This window comes from Cololabis saira, chromosome 19 (assembly GCF_033807715.1).
Source record: "Cololabis saira isolate AMF1-May2022 chromosome 19, fColSai1.1, whole genome shotgun sequence".
NCBI lineage: Eukaryota > Metazoa > Chordata > Actinopteri > Beloniformes > Belonidae > Cololabis > Cololabis saira.
In genome coordinates this window covers 40,460,261-40,485,386 of record NC_084605.1, presented here as the reverse complement: position 1 = coordinate 40,485,386, position 25,126 = coordinate 40,460,261, and the positions used below count along the sequence as shown (strand labels likewise).

The window sequence follows — 25,126 nt, the reverse complement described above, 5'->3', positions numbered from 1 at the left end:
TTGTTTTTTTTTACAAACTTAAACATCTGTGATACAGAGGTGATAGAGCAGTTCAATACTCAGCCCAATGACACTTGGGCTCTGCAGATGTTGGACTGAGCAGACTCGGCCTCTAATTTACACACATTTGTACATCGACTCAAGCGTTCTTTTAGTGTTGAGTAATGTTTTAATCAGACGGTCGGTCCATCACCACCATGTGGAGAGTCTCGGTGAATATCGTGGCATTTTTAAGCACACAGCTGTGTCATCACAGATATTACAGCTCAGTCACATTCAACATTTCATCGTTCTTAACTGAACGATGAACGATAACTTCAAAAAGGTAGCTCAGGCGTGGCCACGCCACAAAAAGAAACCTATCTCACCTAAAATATAGAAAATTATTCATACAGGACATACAAAAGCTGCGCTCGTAAAAACTCAGATGCATAATTTAAAAGCAACTTATCTACATTTTTATTGTCAAATGGCCACAAGCAATACAACGCAAGTTTCCCTTTATTTATAAAATGACTAAACCACATGCTTTAAAATGTGATCAAGCTGCTTAAGACACTCTGCTGTAAAGGTTTTACTGTAACTTTATAAAACAAACTGTCAGTGTAGCGTTTCAGAGCATACGTGTAAACATGAATCCAAATAAATTATGAAAATTGGGAAAATTTTCCTACAGGAGCGGCGACCGAGCCCTGTTCAGGCAGGCCAAGAACACACTAACGAGAGAGATCAGGAAAGCGAAGCGATCCTACGGCGAACGGCTGCAGAATTGCCTCTCTGCCAACCCTGACCCCTCTTCTGTGTGGAGAGGCCTGCAGAACATCACTGGGTTCAAAAGACCAGCTTCACGCCCTGCAGGCAACCACAAACTCGCCAACCAACTGAACAATTTTTACTGCCGGTTCGACTCATCATCATCATCACCACCACCACCACCACCATCACCATCATCATCATCATCATCATCACCACCACCACCACCACCACCACCATCACCACCACCACCACCACCATCATCATCATCATCATCATCATCACCACCACCATCATCATCATCATCATCATCACCACCACCCCCCCCTCCCCCCCTGCGGCTACACCTCCACCATCCCCCCCTGCGGCTACACCTCCACCATCCCCCCCACCCCCCCCTGCGGCTCCACCATCACCATCCCCCCCCTCCCCCCCTGCGGCTACACCTCCATCACCCCCCCCCCCCTGCTCACCTTTTCACACCTCACCTCAGCCAACCCCCCCCCACCTCTAGTCTACCCCCCTCCCCCCACCCGAGACCCTGCCTGCACTCAAGATCTCTGTGGAAGACGTGTGTCGGCTGTTCAAAAGGCAGAAGATCAAGAAGGCTCCAGGCCCGGACGGCGTGTCCCCCTCCTGCCTGAGAGCCTGCGCCGAGCAGCTGGCTCCCACCTTCACAAGGATCTTTAACCGGTCCTTGGAGCTGTGTGAGGTGCCCAAATGCCTCAAACGCTCCACCATCATCCCAGTCCCGAAGAAACACACCATCACAGGTTTACACCAAGCTGGTCCCAGAGCTGGTTCTGGGCTAGAGCCAGACTTAGCACCAGTTCTTTGGTTTTACACAGCCTAAGCACCGGCTCCTGGCTCTCAAAACTGGTGCTACACCAGCCCCTTTGAGCTGCTGGGCCAGGCGTAAGAACCGCTTTACGTCGCGGGCTGGGGGCGGTGTTACTGAACAGGGTTTATACAGCAATCCTTATGTTAAATTTAATACCAATTTAATACCTTTTTCACTACCTTCAGATTTTTTTTAAAAACGGTCACAACATTAAGTGTTAATCACGGACCTTTTAACATTAATACAGATTTTGACCTATAAAACACTATACAGAACAGATTTATAGACTCATTGATGTTGACCAGATGTTTCACATTTATTTCACTTTGTGAATGACAATAAAATAGACTGCTTAAAACAGGGATTAAAGCAAAAAAAATATTTGACTGAAAAATTATTTTCAGGCCAGTTCATATTCCCCCGGCATCTATGCGCTGCAGCACACTTTAAGAACGGCCCCTTTTTTGCTGTGCGGTCGCTTCCCAAAGGTTTTAAGTAAAAAAGTTAAATGCTGTATTAGCCCTCCTGTTTTCTGTTTTTTATCGTCATTTGATTCGATCCGATATTGATGTGGGTTAGTGTTATTAAAAATGCTTTTTGAGCTGTTGCCTGAATTATACGACTGTAAAATAACGAGTGAAATAATAATTTCACAATAATTATTGTGAAATAACTAAAAAATAAATAACTCAAATGGGTCTTTCAATATCCATTTAAAGTGCAAAAAAGATTGCAATAGCTAATGCAGTAAAAAAAATCCTTTTAGCTTGTCTAATTTATTCTGTCACAAGACACACAGCTGGACATGAAGCATCAGGCATTTTTCAGGTATTTCATGACAAACCATGTGTCCAATAACAGAAGAAACCAAACAAGCTATAGTAAATATAGATAATACTTTTTTCACACGGCTGATTGTGGGACAGCACTGGTTGTGCACTGGTTGGGAGTGTGTATGAGTGTGTATTTGTCCATGTGTAACGTGTCTGGCGATTCAATGATCTGCAAGTTTTGCCAGAACACAGTTGACTGGACACAAAAAGATACGTGCGAAAAAAGATAATTTACTTTAACGGCGCCGTCTGTAGTAGGTGGAATCATAATCTTGTATTACAGCATGACTAGAATTGCCACCTTTCAGAAATTGAAATAAGGGACGCCCTGATTTCAGCAGCGCAGGAGCCAAAAAAAGGGACATCCTTCTAAAATGCATAGAAATGTATTTATTTTATATGAAAAAACAAAACGCTTTGATTTAAAGTTTAAAGTGCTTTAATAGCATTGAACTTGCATGACTGTACAGACAGCCAAGCCAACCGTACTAGCAACTGAAATATCCTCCTATGCTATGTATGTAACATCAGCCCAGATGTAGAATACATGACTGTCTCAGAAAATGAGAATATTGTGATTTTCTGTAATACAATTACAAAAACAAAAATGTCATACATTCTGGATTCATTACAAATCAACTGAAATATTGCAAGCCTTTTATTATTTTAATATTGCTGATCATGACTTACAGCTGAAGAAAACTCAAATATCCTATCTCAAAAAATTAGAATATTCTGGGAATCTTAATCTTAAATTGTAAACCATAATCAGCAATATTAAAATAATAAAAGGCTTGCAATATTTCAGTTGATTTGTAATGAATCCAGAATGTATGACATTTTTGTTTTTTTAAATTGCATTACAGAAAATAAAGAACTTTATCACAATATTCTAAGTTTCTGAGACAGTCCTGTATAGCCTACAGGTGAAGAAAATGGTGTAAAAGTTAATTTATTTCAATAATTCAACTTGAGAGGTGAAACTAATACATGTATATTACATAGTCTCATTACAGGCAAGGCAAGATACTGTATATTAAGCCTTTATTTGTTATAATTTTGATGATTGAATTGTTTATTGATTTCATAATATATTCTAATTTTTTTTAGGTTTTTTATTTGGGGTTTTCATAAACTGTGAGCCATAATCATCAAAATTATAACAAATAAAGGCTTGAAATATCTCACTTTGCATGTAGTGGGAAATAATATATTTGTTTCACCTTAAGTTGAATTTTCCGACCTTCACCTGTATATTATGACATAAATAAATAAGAGCATATTGTGTGTCTGTATTGGTTCAATACGGAACGCAACTTTTAATTCCCAATTAAGGCTGATTTATGGTTCCGCGTTACACCAACGCAGAGCCTACGGCGTAAGGTACGCGGCGACGCACACCGTACGTTGCGCGTCTCCGCGTACCCTACGCCGTAGGCTATGGCGTAGGCTACGGCGTAGGCTTGCGTAGATTTAGGGCAGAACCATAATTCAGGCTTTACGGAACAATTCCGTATTTCAAGGGACGGGTGGCAACCCAAAGCATGACGCGCTCTCCTCGCGTGGTTCGAGCGAGGTCCGTTTCTTAACGCAGCTGGTTGTGTGAGCGGAGATTAACGCATATGGCAGCATAAACACATACTCAAACAGCATTTCCAGCTTTGACGCCGTGTTCATTGTTTGATAGTTTCACACCACGCGCATATGTGAATTAAATGACTTGACTACTGGTACCCGTCTCCCCAGGGGGGCGGGGCGAACCCGCCCTCCTCCATTTCTGATTGGATAATACCAAGGCTCTGGCTAGATTTATTGGTTTACAACAGCGTCAGTTTAATGCCTAACATGATTTCATTGGATAGTCTGTACCACAAGAAAACGCACGTGCAAATGTTTTTTGTTCTTTCTTTTTTTCCCCCTCATTTTCCAAATGACGGAAATCCGTCTAGAGACGGAGAACTTTAATCCCTGTTAAAATGTAAAAGGTAAAAAATACCAATTTAAAAAAAAATAATACCTCTGACAGTGAATTTAACACTTTTAATGGCCTTAAATTTGGCAATTTTCATTTATCACTTTTTAATACTTTTTAAAACCCCGCGGAAACCCTGCTGAACAACCAAAGCAGAACCCGTACCCTCGCCGTAGGCCCTGCGTCGATTTATCGCAGAACCATAAATCAGCTCCGGAGCCGGCAGTCAGCCAGAAATTCCGAAATTTTCAGAGCAAATTTCTTAACAGGCGTTATTTGGATAAACTGAGCCATGGGTGGGGATCTTAAAGGTTACTTTACCTGAAAAAATATTAAAACTTAATAAAGTGCCATATTAACAGCGCTACAGCTGAAATTAAAACAGCTTTTGGCTCTCAGCTTCCTGATCAGGGTGGGGATGAAAACGAGGGGGGGTGGTGACGTGATGACGTGGCTCTCTGGCCAGCTGCTGGCTAGCACCAGCTGTGTAAAAGCAAACGGTTCTTACTTAGAACCAACCGCGAACCGGCTCTAGCACCAGCACTAGCACCAGCCCTGGAACCAGTTTGGTGTAAAGGGGTAATTACTACAGACCCGTCGCCCTGACGTCTGTGGTCATGAAGACCTTTGAGCGGCTGGTGTTGAGCCACCTGAAGGACACCACAGGCTCCCTGCTCGACCCCCTGCAGTTTGCTTACCGGGCAAACAGGTCGGTGGATGATGCAGTCAACATAGGACTGCATCACATCCTGCGTCATCTCGACACCCCAGGGACTTATGCGAGGATCCTGTTTGTGGACTTCAGCTCGGCGTTCAACACGATCGCACCCGCAATCCTCCACCAGAAGCTCACCCAGCTCACCGTGCCTGCCCCCACTTGTCAGTGGATTACCAGCTTCCTGAGTGACGGGAGGCAGCAGGTGAGGCTGGGGAGCATCACATCCAGCACCCGCACCATCAGCACTGGCGCCCCCCAGGGGTGCGTCCTCTCACCACTGCTCTTCTCCCTCTACACGAACGACTGCACCTCAGGGGACTCTTCTGTGAAGCTCCTGAAGTACGCGGATGACACCACCGTCATCGGCCTGATCCGGGAAGGTGACGAGTCCGCGTACAGACGGGAGGTGGATCAGCTGGTCCACTGGTGCAGTCGGAACCACCTGGAGCTGAACCCGCTCAAGACTGTGGAGTTGACAGTGGACTTCAGGAAAAACCCACCGCCACTCCCCCCCCTCACCATCCTCAACAGCACCGTCTCCTCCACAGACACCTTCAAGTTCCTGGGGTCCACCATCTCCCGGGACCTGAAGTGGTCCACCCACATCAACTCCGTCAGGAAGAAGGCGCAGCAGAGGTTGTACTTCCTGCGGCAGCTCAGGAAATTTAACCTGCCACAGCAGCTGCTGATCACATTTTACACTGCCATAATACAGTCAGTTCTCTGCTCCTCCATCACTGTCTGGTTTGCATCAGCCACCAAACTGGACAGGCACAGACTGCAACGGACCATCAGGACTGCAGAGAGGATAGTTGGGACTAACCTCCCATCTATCGACGACCTGTACCGGTCCAGGACCAGGAAACGGGCAGGTCGAATCTCTGCCGACCCCTCACACCCGGGACACCGCCTGTTCCAACTCCTCCCCTCTGGACGGCGCTACAGAGCACTGTACGCCAAAACCTCCAGACACAAAGACAGTTTCTTCCCGCAAGCGGTTGCTCTGATGAACTCTCACAACTAACAGTCTCAGAGTAACCAAACACGTGCAATAAAAATCATCCAGCACCCTCTTTAATAATCATGTCTGCCTCACTCTGCTGCACCTCTCACTTTTGTATTTCCTTTGTATAATTTTTTTTGTATTTTTTGTATAATTTGTCTGTTAAAATTGTATATAGGTTATACTTATTCTTATTCAGAACTGTCCTTCTCACTACCTCAAACTGCTGCACCTTAAAATGTTTATACTGTAGATAATACCACATTTGTTTATTGTTTATTTTTACTACCAAAGAGCGAAATAACCGGAGTCAAATTCCTTGTTGGACAATGTTCGAACCTGGCCAATAAAGCTGATTCTGATCTGATTCTGAAAAACAATAAATACATTTAAAAAAAACTGAAAAACAACAATACCGACTTCAAAGTCAAAGACAACTGCAGCAGCAGCTCATGTCCAACCGTCTTCGCTCAGAGTGTTTGAATCCTGAGATGTTGCTGAGCAACAGCAGCTTTAAGTATGAATTGGGGCTGTGACTAAAAGGACAGTAAATCTCATGTCATGCAGACGCCCGGGTCTGTAGAAAGTTGTCTGTGAAAGCCTGCGGGCTCAGCCGTCCGTAGCCAGGATCAGCACGGCACCAAAAATGCCCACGTTGTGTCCCATCAGCTTCATCTGGTTCCAGAACTCCACCTTGCGCGTGTGGTGCCAGTAGCCCAGGTTGCCGTCGATGAGCAGGATCCCCAGGGGGAGGACGGTGGCCAGGATCTGGGCGGCCAGGCGGATGTAGCAGCCGGAGAGGAAGGCCAGGGCCAGAACACCGAGCAGCACCTCCAGCAGCATCAGCGTCAGCTCTCCTCCAGCGATGTGGTTCTGGTAGGCCTGCCAGTCTTCTTTACTGTGCTGCAGGGAGTACACCTGGTGGACGCAGCGCGGTAGTGCACTGTGGTCAGTTTCTCTACTTACATGAAAAAGTACTACTTTAAATCAATTTGTATGCATCAGATCAAAGTTATTATTAGCTGATGTTTACAGTTTATCTATAATCACAAGAAAATACGACACAAAAGTAAAAACATAAATTCTTTATAGTTAATGTCTTCAACTAATTAATCGATAAATAGCTCCAACTCTTAAAAAAAAAAGCCCAAAATTGCCCTTAGCATTCGAACGTTAAGTCTCTGATCTACGGAAAAGTATTAGGGCCATGCAGGAGAAAAAATATTTGAGAGGGGAAGAAAAAGTGGAAATGTCAAGATTAATGTTGAAATACAATTTCAAGAATAAGGTCGAAAATTCGTGAATAAAGTCGAAATGTCTCCTCTGGTCCATCAAATCCGTAGCAGCCGTAACTAACTAACTAACTAACTTACATCCTTGCAGTGTAACGTTAAGGGTACGTTTCTGAAGTTATGCAACTGCACGTGTGATATGTATGTGTTTCAAATCAATATCGTTATCAAATTTTGACTTTTTTCTCAACATTGACTTTTTTCTCAACATTGACTTTTTTCTCAAAGTGCATAATGAAAAAAAATCTTCCTCCTCTAAAATATTATTTTTATTTTTCTCCTGCCTGGCCCTCATACTCTTCCATACTGATCACTACTTTAAATAAATACTCAAACATTTTTCACAAAGGACACAGATTTAAATAAAGTCAACACTGGTCTTACTATGCAGATGAGATAGACTCCCAGGAAAACCTGTCCCGTAGACTGCAGGGATCTGCTGCGTGGCTTCTGTCTGTAGACCTCACCCGCCCCGCTGGCCAGAATCAGAAAGCCCCCGATGATGGCCAGCGCCCTGGAGTACATCCGTACCTGCGGGGCAACAAGGGACGCGTCGTTACAATCCGGGGGAAGGTTCTCCAACAGCGCCTCTGATGAAACAATCAACCTTCAATGGTGACCCTCGTCCAATTTTTACGTGGAGCAAAGAACTTTGATGAAAACAGAGACAATTCTTATAAAGCAATGAAGTAGTACAATAAATGCTAAAAGAGGGTAAACATGTGAGTGCAGCTAGACCTGAGGGACACCTGAAACTATTAAAGAACAATATAAGGAACAAAGGTACCTTTGTGAAACTGCTGAAAAGTACACCGATTATAATTCAAATAAAAAGTGGGGAAAAAAGTATATTTTGCATTTGTCTTGTCTCACTTTGGATAAGAATAGTAAAAATTTTTGAGGGGATATCAAAATGAAAAGTGAAGTTTGGTCAAAATATCTGAAAGCACACTGAAACGCACTAGTTATGATTTTTTATGTGTTTTATGGATTTAAAAAAACAACTACTATACGATATCCATTCTTAAATAATTTATGATTAAGATTTTGCCATGTGCTGTATTTCAGTGTTCATAAATTGAAAACAGAGCCAAAAAGATAACCGTTGTGTTAAAGATGTTACATTGTGTGTACAATTTGTGTAAAAATTTTCACTTTCTCTGCTGTACTGAATTGGTCTGCTCTTTTCAATTTATCGATATTTTGGAAAAGGTGATGACTGGAAACTGTCATCACAATAAAAATCAAGGAACTGTGGGTAGCTTGTGCCAAGGATGAAATTTCAATTAAACTTATGATGCAGTCATTCATGATAAAACTGTTAAAACGCTCCACAACAGAGGCATCTACAGAAGCTGATTACAAGTCGTTAAGAGATTGAAATTACGGTAGTTTGATGTCATGAACATTTTTCAATGATTATCACCGCTCAACGAGCAGTGGACGACAGCTGTGGGCAGGTCCCACAGCTGCGAGGACAAGACCTGCAGACCAGTGGGACGTACAGTGGCTATCACTGGAAGAAGCAACGGGTGGATATCTCAAACTTTCTTGACTCAGAGACGGGTTGGCATCAAGACACAGAGCTGGATGTGTTTTTTTATGTGAAGCTCAACATGCAGCAACAGCTGGTTGGCAGCTCCAAGGTGACAGGAGCTTCAGCTTCAGTAGAAGAGTAGAAGTAGAAGAGCTGGGAGGTTTTAAGAATCCCATTTAGTACAAAAAGGTCTGAATGTTGGATAGAAATCTACTATCATTTCAAATCTGACAGTCTGAAAAGTGACAATTTTCTATTGCGATGTTTTCCAAAGTGTTAAATAAACAAGTTTCAGGTCTGAAAGCAGGAAGCATCACTCACCTTAAGCCAGTCCCCATAATGCACCTGTTCTCCAACGTAGGATGCGTAGGTGCTGACGGCTAGCTGTATGGCAGCTCCTACAGCAAACCACCTCCTCTTCACCCCAAATGACATAAAGCTGGCACAGAGGACTGACACGCCCATGTCCACATACAGGTAGGGCACGTGGATGTCTGGCTTTCTGGAGATAGAAAACAGGTCAAAAGAGGGTCAAATAAAGCTTTCTGCAGAGATTTGGTAACAGTTATTTCACCCATTCATGTTGTTGCTTCATGTATATTATATTTGTTTGTCTCTTCCTTTAGTCCACAATCACCTCTTCAACATTATACACACACCAGGCGGTGAGTGAATGTTATTATGTTGAAGGTAGAATATAACATCAAATGGAATCTGCTGCAATATCATGGAAATTTAAATTGTTTAGTCATCGTTTTATTAGTTAGTTAATTCATCTGATGATCGTTTGATGTCTCATATGAAATCTTGTTAAGACATAAGACAATAAGAAGACAATTTTGCACAATATTGCAAAAACAATTAAATTACATTTAACTGAATAAACATTATGATAATCCAGGTGGAATTCGGTTACTGCTTGTTTTTTTGCTTCTAAACCAAAAAGGCAATTTCAAGACCCCTTTAATAAGTCAGACACTTTAATTTACAAACCACGCTAAGCATATAAGAAACCCCACCTAACTACGGCTGTAAATGTCACCAGGTGACATTGAGCCGATACAAGCGTTGAGAAGGTGATTAGCACAAATCAATGAGTGGATGTGCCATCATTTTCTTCAGCTGAACAAAATTAAAGCTGTAGTAGTTGTTGTTTTTGGACCAAAAGAAGAACGTTTAAGAGTCAGCACACAGCTTCAGTTATTACAGCTCCAAACCACTAATAAGGCCTGAAATCGAGGTGTAGTCATGGACTCAGACCTGAACCTTCAGAGACACATTAACACTATTACAAAGTCAGCCTTCTATGTTAAATTCAGAGCTACGCTGCAACTCCGGCTTAAGGCCCAATCCCAATTCAACTTCACTCGCCCTTCTTTTCTCCACTCGCCCTTCTTTTCTTCCCTAACCCCTAAAAAAGAAGGGGGAGATTTTAGGGCACTTGAAATCTAGGGCACTTGGCCCAGGTGCCTGTCCCAATTCTCCCCCTACCCCTCGTTTTCATCCCTACCCTGATCAGGAAGCTGAGAGCCAAAAGCTGTTTTAATTTCAGTTGTAGCGCTGTTAATATGGCACTTTATTAAGTTTTAATATTTTTTCAGGCTCAAAAGTAACTGTTAAGATCCCCAACCTGGGCTCAGTTTATCCAAATAACGCCTGTTAAGAAATTTGACTCGACGTTTTCGGAGATGAGAAGAGCCGCCGCCCCCGGGGAGCAGCCTCAGCTCACAGCCCGAAAACAGACGTGTCCGCTGGGTCAACCCAGCGCCGTCGTCCCGGGAGAGAAACCTGCAGCTCTGTTGAGAATTACGCTGGCTGAAATAAATCATTTAGGAAGATGTTGGTTTAATAGATGAAATCTAACAGTTGTAGCTACGCCTGTTAAGAAATTTGCTCCGAAATTTCGAGATTTCTGTCTGCCGGCTACGGAGCTTGGGTCCGCGTTAAATCGACGCAGAGCCTACAGCGCAGGGTACAGCGTACAGCGCGCGTCGCCGCGTACATCGACGCAGACCTTACGGCGTAGGTTACGTAACCTACGCCGTAGGCTCTGCGTTAGTGTAACGCGGAACCATAAATCCCTTTATTCTGGCGTGATCTTCGGCAACTTTATCTGAAAGTGTGTAAATTACCCAGATAACAGCTAGATTACTTTGTGGTTTCTGAAAACTATTATATCAGAAACATCCAAAACAAATCTGACGAGTCACAGGATTATTTATCTCTATTTCTCACAAAAAAATGCTTGCTCCCTCGGTCACAGTCTGAGACGACTCTGCCTGTTTCTCGGTCGGCGAGTCAAATCCACGCAGAGCCTACGGCGTAGTTTACGTAGCATTCTGGGAAATTTTCATAGCCCCTTGCTCGCGAAGTCAGCATGTGAAAACCCTCGATTTGAAGGGGATATTCTCAGCCCCTCACCCTCGTTATGCCCCCTCCCCCTAGGTGAAAGAGGAATTGGGACACCACTACCTTCACGGGAACGCGCAAAATTTAGGGGAAGTGAAGAAAACGAGGGCGAGGGGGTCAATTGGGACGCAGCCTAAGTCTAACTTTTCTTTATTATGCCACTGCACTCAATCTTTTCTCTCTTTCTCTTTACTTTTAGGAATTGATTATGTATAGACCACCTTAAATTTCCTTGTTATGAAAATGTGCCTTATAAATATTACCCATTAATAGGCAAACTATGTTATAGTTACATTACTGATTTAAATGCTCATGTTTAAAAGACTAGGAGGGAAGGATGAGCCACGTAAAATGGGTAGGTAGGTACTAAAAATAATGTGAAAATCTGCTCTTAGTTTGTATAATTACAAGGTAAAGCAAAGGGGCGTGGCCTGTGGGGGCGTGGCCTGTGACCACAACCTGAACCTCACACACAGATCAAACACACTGATCAAACACACAGATCAAACTCTACTTTCTGAGAAACTTTACTGCACACACGAGGCGCAGATATAAGAGCAAAAACTCTGTCTCCGTTTTTACCATCTTTGCCTTGATAACACTAGTCTACGTCTCGACAATTATAGAAAATATAAAGTTATTTCATTTAAAAGTCCGACCGCACATTCACTTCTACTCTCGCGAGCTAGTTAGCTGAAGTCGGCTAACTAGCTCGCTTAAAAGTGCACCACTCCTATATTTTACCTTTTCGAGTCCGCTCTCTCGGCGAACAGCATCAACATGCTGAAGCAGTTCCAGAAGCCAAACCGGGTCAGAATAAAGGCTCCGAGCTGGCTGAGAAACCTAAACATCTGTTTCCTGCTGGGACCCGCCATCGCTGCAGCTCTGTCCGCCAACGACGCAGAAACGCTGGACTTCCGGACTAAATTACTGCACCTGTCAAAATAAAAGCCGGCGTCTTTCTCTGGCCTGAAACAGGCGACACCTTTCATTCAAGGTGTTGCAATAAAGCTCTTATTTTGAAGAAAAGCGTAAGTGCCAGGACAAAGGCCTCTCCCTATTGGCTGACAGAGAGGCAGTTAGTCAGGCTGGTTGAATGCGGTCAAGAAAAGATCTGAATGCTCCATCTACTGGATGAAGATGGTTATTAAAGAACTGAGAAAACCCTCTAGTTCAGTGTGCCTCAAGTTTGGCCCTCAGGGCCCACTTTCCTGCATGTTTTAGATGTTGCTCAGGTTCAACACACTCCAATGATTGGATCACTATTAGCTTGTAATAATAATAATAACAACAACATAACATAATAAATATACATATAAATATATTATAATGTCACATTGGTTTTGCATTTCATCAACATGAAAAAGGGAATACCTTATTTTTCACATTTTCTAAATTAATTTAAAAGCAAATATATATTAAACGGCAAATTTGATCTTGTAGTAAAACTATGCCCATGTTTGTCAACATCATGTTTCCCACTTTGAATTAATTATTTGTATAATTATTTTGGTTAAAGTAATCAGATGCAGTTGAGTCTGAACTAGTTTTTGTTTTAATTTAATTTGTTTAATTTAATTTAACAGTTTTATTATTATGAAACACAATTCCCAAACCCATTAGTATTACATAACATTTAGCAAACCCTTTTATCCAAAGCGACTTATAACAAAGGAAACACAATCAAGCCACAGGAAGCATGGTGAATTGCAGTGCAGTTAACACAGCATTCAGTGGGTTAAGAAATTAGAAAAATAATGCAGTTTACAACAGGAAGAGAGTTTCTCCTGTGAAATTCAGACAAGTCATTTAAAAATGAAAGGGAACAGTTCAGGTTCCTCAATGACACACAACCATCACAGGAAAGACTGTTAATCTACGGTGACGTGACTGAGGTTAATCTTGAGTGCTAACCCAGATCCTGAAAATGGCTTAGTGTCGTCCTGCTGAAGACTGGGTTAAGGATCAGGAGCTTCTCGTGTCCCATATCAAATCTCAGATGTGATGGGAACAGAATTTTGGTTGAACTTGTATTCCTGTTTGATTGATCAAAGGAACATTATCGTTTTTAAATTATGGGTTTCCAGTTCACACTCAGCAAATCTCTTGAATGACACATTATCATTGGCAGCTTTGTTTTGATGTATAATGTGGAGGAGAAATAACTGAAATGAACCAAAAGAAAAGAATAAACTGATTCATTTTAATAATATTATTCCCACATCCTGGTTATAAAAGGAAAAAAGCATTCATAAATCCAACCAGCTTTAAACTTTGATAAACAGCAGGATTGTGTTGATGTTGAGTTTTGATTGATCACTTGTATCCTTGTAGCGACAATAGGGAGAATACATGATTCTTTCATATGTTTTCCATTCCTACCTTAACCTAAATGGTTTCATGATTAAATTACCTAATGGACACGAGGCAATGCAGAAATAAAACTGCTTGTTTCTAGCAGTTTAGGGATGATGTGATGCTCACAAATCCATCATTTCAATGTTGTCATCTTTCTTTCTTGTACAGGTAGTGTGAATCTGCCTCCTTCCTGCTAACGGTATAAGGCTCTTGATTGTTTAATCTCATCACGGAGGGATTGGTGACATCAGGTCCAATCCTGTGGCGACCTCGCCCCAAAGCCAGCACGGGGATGAGCTGGGATGAGGAGCAGCGGGACAGTACAGATCAATCAGTGCAAGTGAGCGCCGGACCAGAGGAAGACGAACAGTTGGTGAGCTCTTAGGAGCCAACATATTTCTCTGATTGTTGGAGATCCCACCATTCAACAGGTAATTTGTCTTCGTATTATCAGAACTTTTGATTCAAAGAGAATATTAAATGATTATTACAATAATCCATAAAAAGAAGACACAAAAATCCCAAAAGTTAATTTTGAGGCTTCTTGCTGTGATATTCACACATTTTAAAACCAGGATCTTCATCTCTTCTTGCAGCCAGGATGGCTCGGGATATGTCAGATAAGGAAATCTTGAAAATGGAGTTGGACCAGTTGAAAAAAGAAGTCAGCACACCGAGGACAGCAGTGAGTACATAACCTCTCCTCTTTTTAACTTTAAATCTCATATTAGATATTGGTGCCTGCTAAAACTATTCCTTCCCTCTGAACAGGTGACCGCAAACTGTTCAGATACCATCTCTTTCGTTGACGGGCTGCTGCCAAACGACCCGCTGATTAAGGGCGTCCCAGATGACAAGAACCCCTACAAGGGAGACAAAGGAGGCTGCGTTGTGACATAGCACACAGTCATGCAAGCAAAAGTTGCACTGTTTCTTTTATTTTATGGCTTTCCTGTAGAGTATTTATGGATCAAATGTATAGTACAAAGGCAAGATCTGTAGCTGGAACCTTTTCATAACTGGCTTTCTGTGTACTGCTATGGAAATGTGTACATTTGTAATTAAATGAATGTAGATGTACAAATCTTCAACCGATCCCGTCTGCTCTGGTTATTGATATGCATCAGAATACACACACACACACATATATATATATATATATATATATATATATATATATATTACATGGTATCATTTTATATAGCTAAATGACAATAACTGCATTTTGTTTAGTGTCCTTTATCAGTGTTATCGCACAAAACGGGCCCAAGTCACAGGGGCCGGGCTTCTCGTGCTTAGTCTGGTTCCTAATAGGATTTCTCTGGGTCAGGCTCTGGGGGCCACCGTTTTGACTTACAGCTGCTTCCTGTATCAGAGTCTTTAAGCTTCATCTCAGCTTCCCTTTTCAGCCCTCCATCCAATTAGTGATCATTGCGAATCCATGAACACAATTTGTTAAGCATTTGAAAGCAACGTTTGAGACGAGGGCCGCTTTCTAAGTGCAGGTTTGGTTTCAACAGGTTTAGAGCGATGATCGGAGAGGGAAAGATCATTGACAGTAATGGTGTTCTCCTCAGTTTTAATAATTGATCAATTCATTTATCCGTTAAAATAATAAAAAAAAAAGTAAATGCAAGAGGTGAAGACTCTGGTTACACAATTATGAACAAATACGTCTACCTGATAGAAACAGAGGCCAAAGCTTCTTTTGAATTATGCCTGCTACAAGAAAGTTGTGTACTTAAAAAGATCCTTGAGAGAACTACATTTTTTTGGGGTAAATTTAAACAAAAACAAAAAGCAAAGCAGTCACACCACAGAAGTACACTCCTGAGGGAAGTGGACCCACTGCAGTCTAAACATCTGAGCACCAGAATCAGCAGGATTTGTAACGTTTCTAGATAACATCAAGAGATAACAGATAATATGATGACAAGATAATGTCATCAAACTGTAGGCAGATAACCCCAGCAGCTGTTACTGCAATCAGAGAAAGGACGATGAAACAAGCCGTTTGAATAACATTCAAGTAGGAAGACATAGTTGGTGGAGGTTGCAGGAGAAAAGAACTTTGCTTCAGAGACTGGTAAAGATCAAAATCAGCAAACTCTACAGATGATTATTTGTCCAGAAGCTTCTGAGACCAATAGTGAGTTTACTTTAGCCAATTATAAGTACTTGTACTTGTTAAATACACTGTATGATCAAACATGTTCCTTGGGGCTGGGTTCAAATAAAGCTAAATAAAGATGGTAACAACATCGATAATTTTAATAATTTTTTCCACTTTTTCCACTCTACAACTGCATATATTGTACTAAATAACTGACAATAAGCCCATTCAGGAATGTCTCTTTTTATTTGCGTCTGTAGTAGTTTCCCTGTCAAACTGTAAGACGAGAAGGACAAGATAAAAGTAACTTATTTGTATTTAATATAAATGTATGTTTTTTTTCTTTTGGAGGGGAAATGATCCACAAAGCTGGAAACTATGACTCCCCAGACGTCCCTCGGTTTGGTCGGTCCGAGCCGTAAAACACAGCAATAACATTATCAGTGGCTGGTACGGGTATAGAGTGACTTCATCGGGGTTCAATTTCAATTTCAATTTAAAAATTTACTTATATAGCATCTATTACATCAGAAGTTGTCTCTAGGATCTTTCCGGAAACCCAGAACATGAACATAAACCCCTGAGCAATTATTACATAAACATAACAAAAAACTCCCCTAGTGGGAGAAAAACTTTAAGACAAACAGTGGCAAGAAAAACTCCCCTTTAGGAGGAAGAAACCTTAAGCAGTCTGGTTCCAGTCCAGACCTGTCCTCCCTCTCTCTTTCCCAAGTCTGTCTGTCCTGACTGTCAAATAAAGGACACACGTGAGCGTGTATGCCTGCGTGCCCCCAAAGGGCAATACTAAGTAGCCCCTTGACTGAATAACACTATTAACTTTAGCCCACAACTGCAAGATCTTGCGGCATAGTGTGATTTATGTTATCTGTGACTGAATATGCTATAGCTCAAAGTCAATGCCGGATATTATGCAACTTGCATGCAAAGTCCATGAAAAGTGCCGATGAAACAATGACAGGCCCAAAAACACAGCCGTGCTGCATAATACGAAATTGGATTAAAGTCTAGTTTCAGGATAAATATTTTGTTGAAACTATTGAACTACTTATAAAAGTCAGTAATCTTCTTGTCATGTCTCTTTTCTTGCTTCTCCCAAGGCCATGAATATGTCCCCGTCTGACATGAACCGCTGAAACTCAGGGATTTTATCCACCAACACTGCGGTAAAGATATCAAATGACCTATATACCCTTATAGCCCAGATGTAGTAACAACTTATCTAAATTGCCCTATTAGATATGAGCAATAATGAATATATCTTATCTATTTTTGTTTCCTTTGAGTTCTTCAGATTGAAAAAATAAAGTTTTTCTTTTAAAAATGTAAAATATAAAGATTTTGTGCATATGGTTTGCAGGATAGTTTAGCTTATCTTAGGTGTGTCAAAAGCAATTTCCTTTAAATGATGAGCAAAACTCGAATGATAAAACAAAACAAACTTGTTTTTGTCCAATCAGCCTTCTTCTCTTTGTGCATCGTCATCACTAGAAAAGTGGGTTCCTGATCAGCTTATCTTTACAACTCCTTATAACACAGACAGTTACATGACCCCCCCCCCCCCCCCCCCAACCCGTCCTCTGCACACCTTTGACACTCACATGGCAGCACAATAAAAGGAGCATCAGAGGGACCAGAGTTCAGGACATTCTGTGACAGAGACCGAGGACCTGACTCTCTCCAAACATGTGGCTCTGGATTTTCCTGGTGGGGTTGGCGATCTGGGCTGGAGGCACGTACTGGTACCTGTTTGGGAAACGGAGCCCGTTCTCCCTGGAGTCGGTGAGACCCCCTGGCCCTCGCCAGTTTGATCAGAGGAAGCGGGACAGAGTCATCAAGCAAGGTACAGAACCCATACTTAGGAACAAATGATGATGCACTGGGGAAGAATCAGCAATCTATGCTGCAATGTTGTCCCATGAATTAAAACAAAAAGGAACATTCCAACACTTATAAATCGTCAGGTTAGTGAAACTTTAACTTTTTCACTCTATGATACTCTGAAGTGAACATTAACCATTCATATGTCTCTCGTTTTCCCTGCAAACGTCAAAGTGGGGACATCATAGTGACAATAATGATTATAAACATTCACCGTTTGAGTCACGTGACTCTGTGAGTAAATATACCAACGATCAGGTTTTTAAACTAAAATGTCATCAGTTGCACATTTTCTTTTCATCTTGCGATAAACAAATCTGAACTCATAGTAAAAAATAAAAACAAAATGTAATTGAACATCGACAAACACAACATTACTTGTTTTTGCTAGATTTGATCCTGTAAACATTTTAACAGAGCTTAGTATCAAAAAAATGATTGTTCCTTTGATTAACTGGTCAGTTTTCTGAATGTGGGTGTTGTTTGTCTCACCTGAGTTCATTTAAAGCAGTGCTTCTCAATCCTGGTCCTCGTGGGCCCCTGTCCTGCATGTTTTAGATGTTTCCTGCTTCAACACAGCGTGATACAAGTACCTGTGTCATCAACAGAATTGTGCAGACCTTGGTGACAAGCTGATGAGGACCTTTAATTAGAATCAGGTGTGTTGGTGCAGGGAAACATCTAAAACATGCAAGACAGGGGCCCACGAGGACCAGGATTGAGAAACACTGATTTAAAGGCACTCTACGTAACAATACTGCGCCTGACCACATGGGGGCATACAGATCCACGTCGGCAAAAGAATCCCTGACCATACTGTGCTCTGACTGGGGATGGTCCGGCACCACGTGGCCTCTGATACCAGCGGCTGACACATGAGTTTATTTGTAATGATGCCCCTTGTGGTTGTAACTGATATTGATACACTGAGTGGCTGTGAAGAGAACATTGAAAAATATATTTGATTGAGAGTATTTAATGGGGTGCCTGATGTCACTATTCCCCCTATAACGTCAGATCTTAAAGAAGTCCCCCCCCAGAGAGGTGGACAGGTGGTGTGGAGTTGCTCTACCCCTCAAAAGAACACTACGAACAGAGATGTGATTTCATGGTTAAAGATGGACTCACTACACTGTATCTCTGTGGTGTTTGGATCAGAGCACATCAGATACATTTAATCAAGAACCGTTTGCTGCTTCATGACTGCAGGCTGATGTGTTAAATCATTTTTACTTTTCTTGTTTTATTTTCCAGTCGTTTCAGTAAGAAATCTGTTAATATATGAGTTCTTTTTGAAGAATAACTACTTCACATTTTACACCGTAGATTTCAGGGTAAAGCTGTTTCACTGTGGTTATTATTAGCACTGAAATGTGCTGATGCTTTCACCTAGGTGATAGGTTTTTAGTGTCATAAATCAGACTGGAGATCAGATCTAAATTGGCAGAAGTACAGTAACTGTTTTTCATCAACAGGTTTTTATCTAAATTAGATTGTGATAAGCTGGTTATGATAACAGGCCTATCTGTCCTTGATTGCGAACGCCTGAATCCAGTCCTGGGTATTACTTAAGCACTTACAGCAGCAGAGGTGTGCTAAGCAACCTTCAGCCTGCATTATACAACATTCACCATAAAAGGACATTGATGAAAGCGTTTTGAACCACAGTCGGTTTTGTTTGTTTCATTCCAGGTTTCAGTGTTGACAAAGTGCCCAGGAGCCTGGATGTGATCGTGATCGGGAGCGGTATCGGGGGGCTGACAGCCGGGGCCACCCTGGCCAAAGCAGGGAGGAGGGTTCTGGTGCTGGAGCAGCATGACCAGGCGGGAGGCTGCTGCCACACGTACATCGAGAAAGGCTTTGAGTTTGATGTTGGTGAGAAAAGCTGACACATCCAAATATACGGTATATGAGTGGCCGTGCTTAACTGTATGGTCAGAGTGAATGGGCCACCGTGTCCCCGTCTGCAGGCCTCCACTACATCGGTCAGCTCCACGAGAACAGCCTGCTACGCATCGCCTTTGACCAGATCTCCGAAGGCCAATTGGAGTTTCAGGAACTAGCCCAGCACTTCGACACCATCCAGATCGGCCTGGGCGATGACAAACGAGAGTACACCGTGTTCTCTGGTAAAACCGAGATGAAAAGCCACCTCATGAAGCAGTTCCCCCATGACACGGAAGCCATTGAGAAGTTCTTCAAAATCATGAAGGTATTGACTATCATGAGCTGCTTATCTGTCTTACATATGATCTACACATGGACCGACCCTTTAAATCACCTCCCATGTTTCTACAGGTCTCAGCTAAAAAGACTCACTATCTGGCGACGCTGAAGCTCATCCCTCAGTGGTTGTCTCTCTTCCTGCTGAAGTCAGGCATCGCAGACCTTGTCTCTTCGGTCTTCCGCCTCTCTGGGACGGCTGCAACTGAATACTTTAACACACTGACCAGAAACAAGGATCTGCAGGTCATCTTTTCTTACCTTTTCTACGGTGAGTCCCTCTAAAGATCACTAACATGCAGACTTGCTGTATCCCAAGTGTCGTCTGGGTAAAGCAGTGACTGTGACTGTGAGGTTAAAGTAAATGTGTTTTTTCTCCCTTCAACTGAACGCTAACTCTGACATGCAGGTGTGCCTCCGAAGGACTCCAGTGTCCTGATCAATGCCCTGCTGGTTCACCACTACAAACGGGGTGCCTACTACCCTAAAGGGGGTGCCAGCGAGATCGCTTTCCACATCATCCGCACCATCCAGAAGCACGGAGGGAACTGCCTTGTTAGAGCTCCAGTCTCCCGGGTCCTGGTGGACCAGAGCGGAGCAGCCTACGGTGAGAGCTGCAGCTGGTCTACATGTCGGCTGGTAAAGTCAGAAGTGATGTCGAGGTTAAGGTTTCACCTCTGCTGCAGGTGTGACGGTAAGGAAGGGCCAGGAAGAAGTGGAGGTCCGTGCACCTGTGGTCGTTTCAGACTGTGGCATCTTCACCACCTTCCAGAAACTTCTCCCACCTGAGATCCAAGTCAAACAGAGTATGCATCCTACTTGATTCGGGACAATAGTTACGGTAGCTGTTGTAGATGTTTCAAAGTTTTAGTAAACTTTACCTCAATCTAGGCATTCAGGAGAGACTGAACATGATGAGGCACGGGAGAGGATCATTCTTGGTCTTCTCCGGCTTTGATGGAACTCAGGAGGAACTGGGACTCGTGTCCACTAACTTCTGGCTGTTCAAGAACAACGACATGGACCAGTCGTGAGTATCCAGTGCAGTTTCCACACAGGATCCAGTGCAGTTTCCACACAGGATCCAGTGCAGTTTCCACACAGGGTCCAGTGCAGTTTCCACACAGGATCCAGTGCAGCCCCACACAGGATCCAGTGCAGTTTCCACACAGGATCCAGTGCAGTTTCCACACAGGATCCAGTGCAGCCCCACACAGGGTCCAGTGCAGCCCCACACAGGATCCAGTGCAGTTTCCACACAGGGTCCAGTGCAGTTTCCACACAGGATCCAGTGCAGCCCCACACAGGATCCAGTGCAGTTTCCACACAGGATCCAGTGCAGCCCCACACAGGGTCCAGTGCAGCCCCACACAGGATCCAGTGCAGCCCCACACAGGATCCAGTGCAGTTTCCACACAGGATCCAGTGCAGTTTCACACAGGATCCAGTGCAGTTTCCACACAGGATCCAGCGTGTGCAGCCTGTGTGGGGGACACAGGCTGCAGAGCGCCACGAGTGCAGCCACCAGGGGGCGCTGGTGTATAAGAATGAAAACTAGAAAATAGATGAAAGAACTTTGCTGCACATGAAAGACTGACAACACATTACAGTTTTTCTCAATCACTTTGGTACATTTTTCCAATCATTCTTGCAATTTGCAGAAGATCAAGTGCATTTCTCAAAACAGTTTGAACAAATAGCAAAACACTGTGGATCACCTGCAAAAGCCAGTCTCTTGCTCAAAATCCTTAGTCCATCCCTCAAAAGCAAGTTTTTGTGTCAATATACTTGTCAGTGCCATCAGAATGTTTAATCATTGTGTCATTGTGTACAGATAAGACAGTCAAATTCATTAGTCATGTTGGCAATTGAAGGCACTTTGAAGGGACATGTTGATGTAAAATGTGGTTTAGGTGTGATGACAAGTGTTGTACATTTGACCTCATATAATGTATACGTGTAAGATTGATTGGAAAAGACAAGATTCACATTTAGAGAATGACTTCTTCATTGGCAAACATTGACATTGCAGTCCTATGTGGGAAATAGAAATGTAAACCAAAACAAATTTGAGGAAGACACAATGGCATTGTATAGAGCATCAGTGGAATAGGCTACTGTAATTTTGTATGGGGCATTACTGTATTGACATGTAAATACAGTAAACTCCATGCAATTCAGCACATACTGTTAGATTACACACCTGTTCTCTCTGTGGAAAGTTTGAATAATTGAGGACACAGTTGTTCTACCAACATTTGGCTGCACCCTTTTCCCCGCTTCAGCCATAGTCAGCCCATGATTCAAAACATGGTCTACAAGTGTTGCTCTGATTTCATCAGGAACACGCATGTGTCCGCCTCTTCTGCCTCTTCCTCTTCCTACTCCTCCACCACGCAGCCTCACCCCTCTTCCTCTCCTTCTTCTTGGCTGTTGTCCTTCCATTGTCAGACATTGTAACTTTCTATTGTGCTCTGGTTACCTATATACTCCCCAGTAGATTGTTCATGAGATGCTCCCTTGAGCTCATTCAGAAAACTGTTGATCATTGGTTGATCAACTCTTTTCATTAGAGAAAGTCTAGATTCACCTGGGAGGAATTTACCAATTTAGATCATATTTACAGACAAATGTCTTATGGAAATGTATATATGCTTGACATGTTATGATGGCTTGGTAAATCATTTTGCATGTGAAGACTTATATGATGAACTATAGCCTAAATGTTTTGGGGAAAGAGACTATTTGATAGATTCCTATAACAAAGCATTTTGATTAGCATGACAAAAGCAATTAATAATGTACGAAAAAACTGAGAATTGTACACAATCATTTGCATGGATGGACAAAAGCATTTGCAATTTGTTCAATGCAATGAGAAACTGCCTTTTTCATCTGCACAAATGGCATGATGATGTGAAAACTGAACAAGAACTTTTGAGAATTTCAATTCTGATGTGAGAAATGTACCAAACCAATTGAGAAAAACTGTAACATAATGCTTATTTTTTTTAAGTGTTAGACATCCTTTGTCTTCCTGTGTTTCTTCTAGGATGGAGGATTTTTTTGCTCTGAGCAAAGATGAGGCGCCTGACAACATCCCCATGATGTTCATCACAATGCCATCTGCAAAAGACCCAGAGGCCAAAATACGACATCCAGGTACACACAATGACAAACTAAAACATTAAATGTGTTTTTACAATATTCTTCTTCTGCTATAATGTATTTGCACATCAGAAAGTTCAAACAGGTTAAATGTATTCGTTTTCTCTTTTGCTTTCTTGTTTACAGGGAAATCCTGCATGACAATACTGACCATGGTGAAATATGAATGGTTTGAAGAGTGGAAGGACACCACTGTGCGCAAAAGAGGTGATGAATACCACAAATACAAAATGAGGTTTGCTAAGAACCTCTTCGACTGGGCCTGCAGCATATTCCCTAAAATCAGAGACAAGGTGGGAGCTCACACATGCACACATGATTCTGGGGGGAACGTGTGGGGCAGGGGAACCGACCTGAGGTTGTTCTCACTGTTTGACATGTGGCTTGTTCCTCAGCTGGTCTTCCAGGATGTGGCAACCCCTCTGACCAACATGCACTACCTGGGTGCTCAGAAAGGAGCCATGTACTCTGCTGAGCACAACGTGGAGCGCTTCTATGCTGAAGCTGTTGCCAGGAACAGGTGCAACACCCCCGTTAAAAACCTCTACCTCGCAGGTATGAAACATTTCCCCACAGTTTTCCCAGTAAAGTTGTTGCAGGCATAAAACTGTTTTCACAAACAAGAGGCAAACTTAGCTGATGGAGAATCAGGGTGTGACATTTGACCGGTTTTGTGCGTGGTTGGTACAAACAAAGCAGAGCAAGAGTCTGATTTTGGTGGACTGCACTGGTCTGTCTCAGGTCAGGATGTGTTCAGCTGCGGAATCGCAGGTGCTCTACATGGGGGACTTCTCTGCGCCTCAACGGTGCTGGATCACATCGTCTACATCGATCTGCTCTTCCTGAAAAAGAAGCTGAAGAGGAGGAAGGCCAGAGAGCTGGCCCTGCTGAAGGAGAAGAAGCTGCAGTGAGGTGCTCTCGACTCCCCCTGCAGGACACTGACAGAACCACACTAAGGTGATGCAGCAGGCCCCTCGGCTCGGCCCAGCAGGCAGAAAGCACATTCTGTCTTCTGTGAAGCTGCTGCACCTTCAGAACGACGACTCGTCTGGACCAATTAAAACACAACAGCATCTTTGTGTCACATATGTGCATTTACCTTAAGATCTTTGCAACAACTACTGATCTTTTGCTATTCCTTGCTGGTGTTGGCGCGGCTCTAGTGGGGATGCTGGTATTGGTTTATTTTTGTATTCTGAGTTTTATAGATGACCACGAAGTGGCTTGCTGCGTTCCCATTTTACAGATCTTGAAAAGGCAAAGGAAGTATATATATATATCTATATATATATCTATATCTATATATATATATATAACAATAAAACAATAACATTGATTTATAAATATATATCTAAAATATGCAAAATGAAGACATTGGTATAGTGAGCTGTTCTCTTGATGTAAATAGTGTTTTTCTCATTGTATTGGGAAACATGTTCAATAAACCTGATCAGACACAGAAAGACTGCATGATCATATTTGGAGACTAGTCTGATGAAAAGCACAACAACAAAATTGTGATCTGTATGTAAAGTAACCTGGAAAAAAAGATCTGAATTCATTTTCTAAAGTTACTTAAACAAATAAAACATAAACTGTTTATAGGACAGAAACAAACCTGGCTTCATGGTGGCTATGCTATGGGTTGATCGTGTTTAAGCCCTGAATATGTTAAGATTTTAACAGGAAAGTCAGTAACAGGTGAGTGGAGGTTTACACACTCCTCTGGGTCCAGTTCCCACCTATGTTGTTCTGACCCGACTCACAACCCTGCTGTGTTTGGGAAACTGTTGAAATCAAACGTACGGGGTGAAACCTCAGACTTCCTGCACTAAGTGAACATTTCCTCAGCAAACAGTGGGCAGATTGGCTGACATATTGCGGTATGTAGGGGACATCGGTGGGGATCTGAGGAGAAGAATGAGCCCTTTGTCCAGGAGGCGACGGGAGGCCAGCACCTCTCCCTCTCCAGGAGCGTCCATCTCTCTGCTCTGCAAACGCAGGGAC

The 25,126-nt window shown here is 42.6% G+C and overlaps 3 protein-coding genes across 4 annotated transcripts; 2 read left to right on the top strand and 1 right to left on the bottom strand.

The window, feature by feature from the left end:
- Nucleotides 1-1,298: 1,298 nt before the first annotated feature.
- Nucleotides 1,299-12,255, bottom strand: tmem101 (transmembrane protein 101). The gene is made up of 4 exons (XM_061708218.1): nucleotides 12,103-12,255; nucleotides 9,271-9,451; nucleotides 7,797-7,943; nucleotides 1,299-7,038 (listed from the first exon to the last, which is right to left on the bottom strand). The coding sequence occupies exons 1-4, from the start codon at nucleotides 12,231-12,233 to the stop codon at nucleotides 6,730-6,732; spliced, it is 768 nt and encodes a 255-aa protein (XP_061564202.1). The 5' UTR covers nucleotides 12,234-12,255; the 3' UTR covers nucleotides 1,299-6,729.
- A 1,735-nt stretch (nucleotides 12,256-13,990) lies between these two features.
- On the top strand, nucleotides 13,991-14,807 carry gngt2b (guanine nucleotide binding protein (G protein), gamma transducing activity polypeptide 2b). 2 transcript variants are annotated; one of them, XM_061708447.1, is made up of 3 exons: nucleotides 13,991-14,147; nucleotides 14,313-14,401; nucleotides 14,488-14,807. In XM_061708447.1, exons 2-3 carry the CDS (start codon nucleotides 14,318-14,320, stop codon nucleotides 14,614-14,616), a joined length of 213 nt encoding a protein of 70 aa, XP_061564431.1. In that variant the 5' UTR covers nucleotides 13,991-14,147; nucleotides 14,313-14,317; the 3' UTR covers nucleotides 14,617-14,807. The 2 variants fall into 2 exon arrangements, with proteins under 2 accessions (XP_061564431.1, XP_061564432.1); XM_061708448.1 differs by having other exon boundaries at nucleotides 13,993-14,147; nucleotides 14,292-14,401.
- Nucleotides 14,808-17,509: 2,702 nt separating this feature from the next.
- On the top strand, nucleotides 17,510-24,762 carry si:ch1073-13h15.3 (inactive all-trans-retinol 13,14-reductase). The gene is made up of 11 exons (XM_061707984.1): nucleotides 17,510-17,690; nucleotides 19,421-19,603; nucleotides 19,699-19,940; nucleotides 20,027-20,222; nucleotides 20,361-20,558; nucleotides 20,638-20,757; nucleotides 20,843-20,981; nucleotides 23,004-23,113; nucleotides 23,246-23,412; nucleotides 23,515-23,674; nucleotides 23,861-24,762. The coding sequence occupies exons 1-11, from the start codon at nucleotides 17,534-17,536 to the stop codon at nucleotides 24,028-24,030; spliced, it is 1,842 nt and encodes a 613-aa protein (XP_061563968.1). The 5' UTR covers nucleotides 17,510-17,533; the 3' UTR covers nucleotides 24,031-24,762.
- Nucleotides 24,763-25,126: the final 364 nt, after the last annotated feature.

What these genes read in the sequence shown, in the direction of transcription:
- tmem101 (XM_061708218.1), bottom strand. Translation starts at nt 12,233, where the DNA reads ATGGCGGGTCCCAGCAGGAAACAGATGTTTAGGTTTCTCAGCCAGCTC. An exon ending in GAGAGAGCGGACTCGAAAAG is followed by an intron (nt 9,452 to 12,102) that starts GTAAAATATAGG and finishes TTCTATCTCCAG; the next exon opens with AAAGCCAGACATCCACGTGC. An exon ending in GAGTCTATCTCATCTGCATA is followed by an intron (nt 7,039 to 7,796) that starts GTAAGACCAGTG and finishes TGCGTCCACCAG; the next exon opens with GTGTACTCCCTGCAGCACAG.
- gngt2b (XM_061708447.1), top strand. Translation starts at nt 14,318, where the DNA reads ATGGCTCGGGATATGTCAGATAAGGAAATCTTGAAAATGGAGTTGGAC. An exon ending in TCAGCACACCGAGGACAGCA is followed by an intron (nt 14,402 to 14,487) that starts GTGAGTACATAA and finishes CCCTCTGAACAG; the next exon opens with GTGACCGCAAACTGTTCAGA.
- si:ch1073-13h15.3 (XM_061707984.1), top strand. Translation starts at nt 17,534, where the DNA reads ATGTGGCTCTGGATTTTCCTGGTGGGGTTGGCGATCTGGGCTGGAGGC. An exon ending in CTTTTCTTACCTTTTCTACG is followed by an intron (nt 20,223 to 20,360) that starts GTGAGTCCCTCT and finishes TCTGACATGCAG; the next exon opens with GTGTGCCTCCGAAGGACTCC. An exon ending in GGCCAAAATACGACATCCAG is followed by an intron (nt 23,114 to 23,245) that starts GTACACACAATG and finishes TCTTGTTTACAG; the next exon opens with GGAAATCCTGCATGACAATA.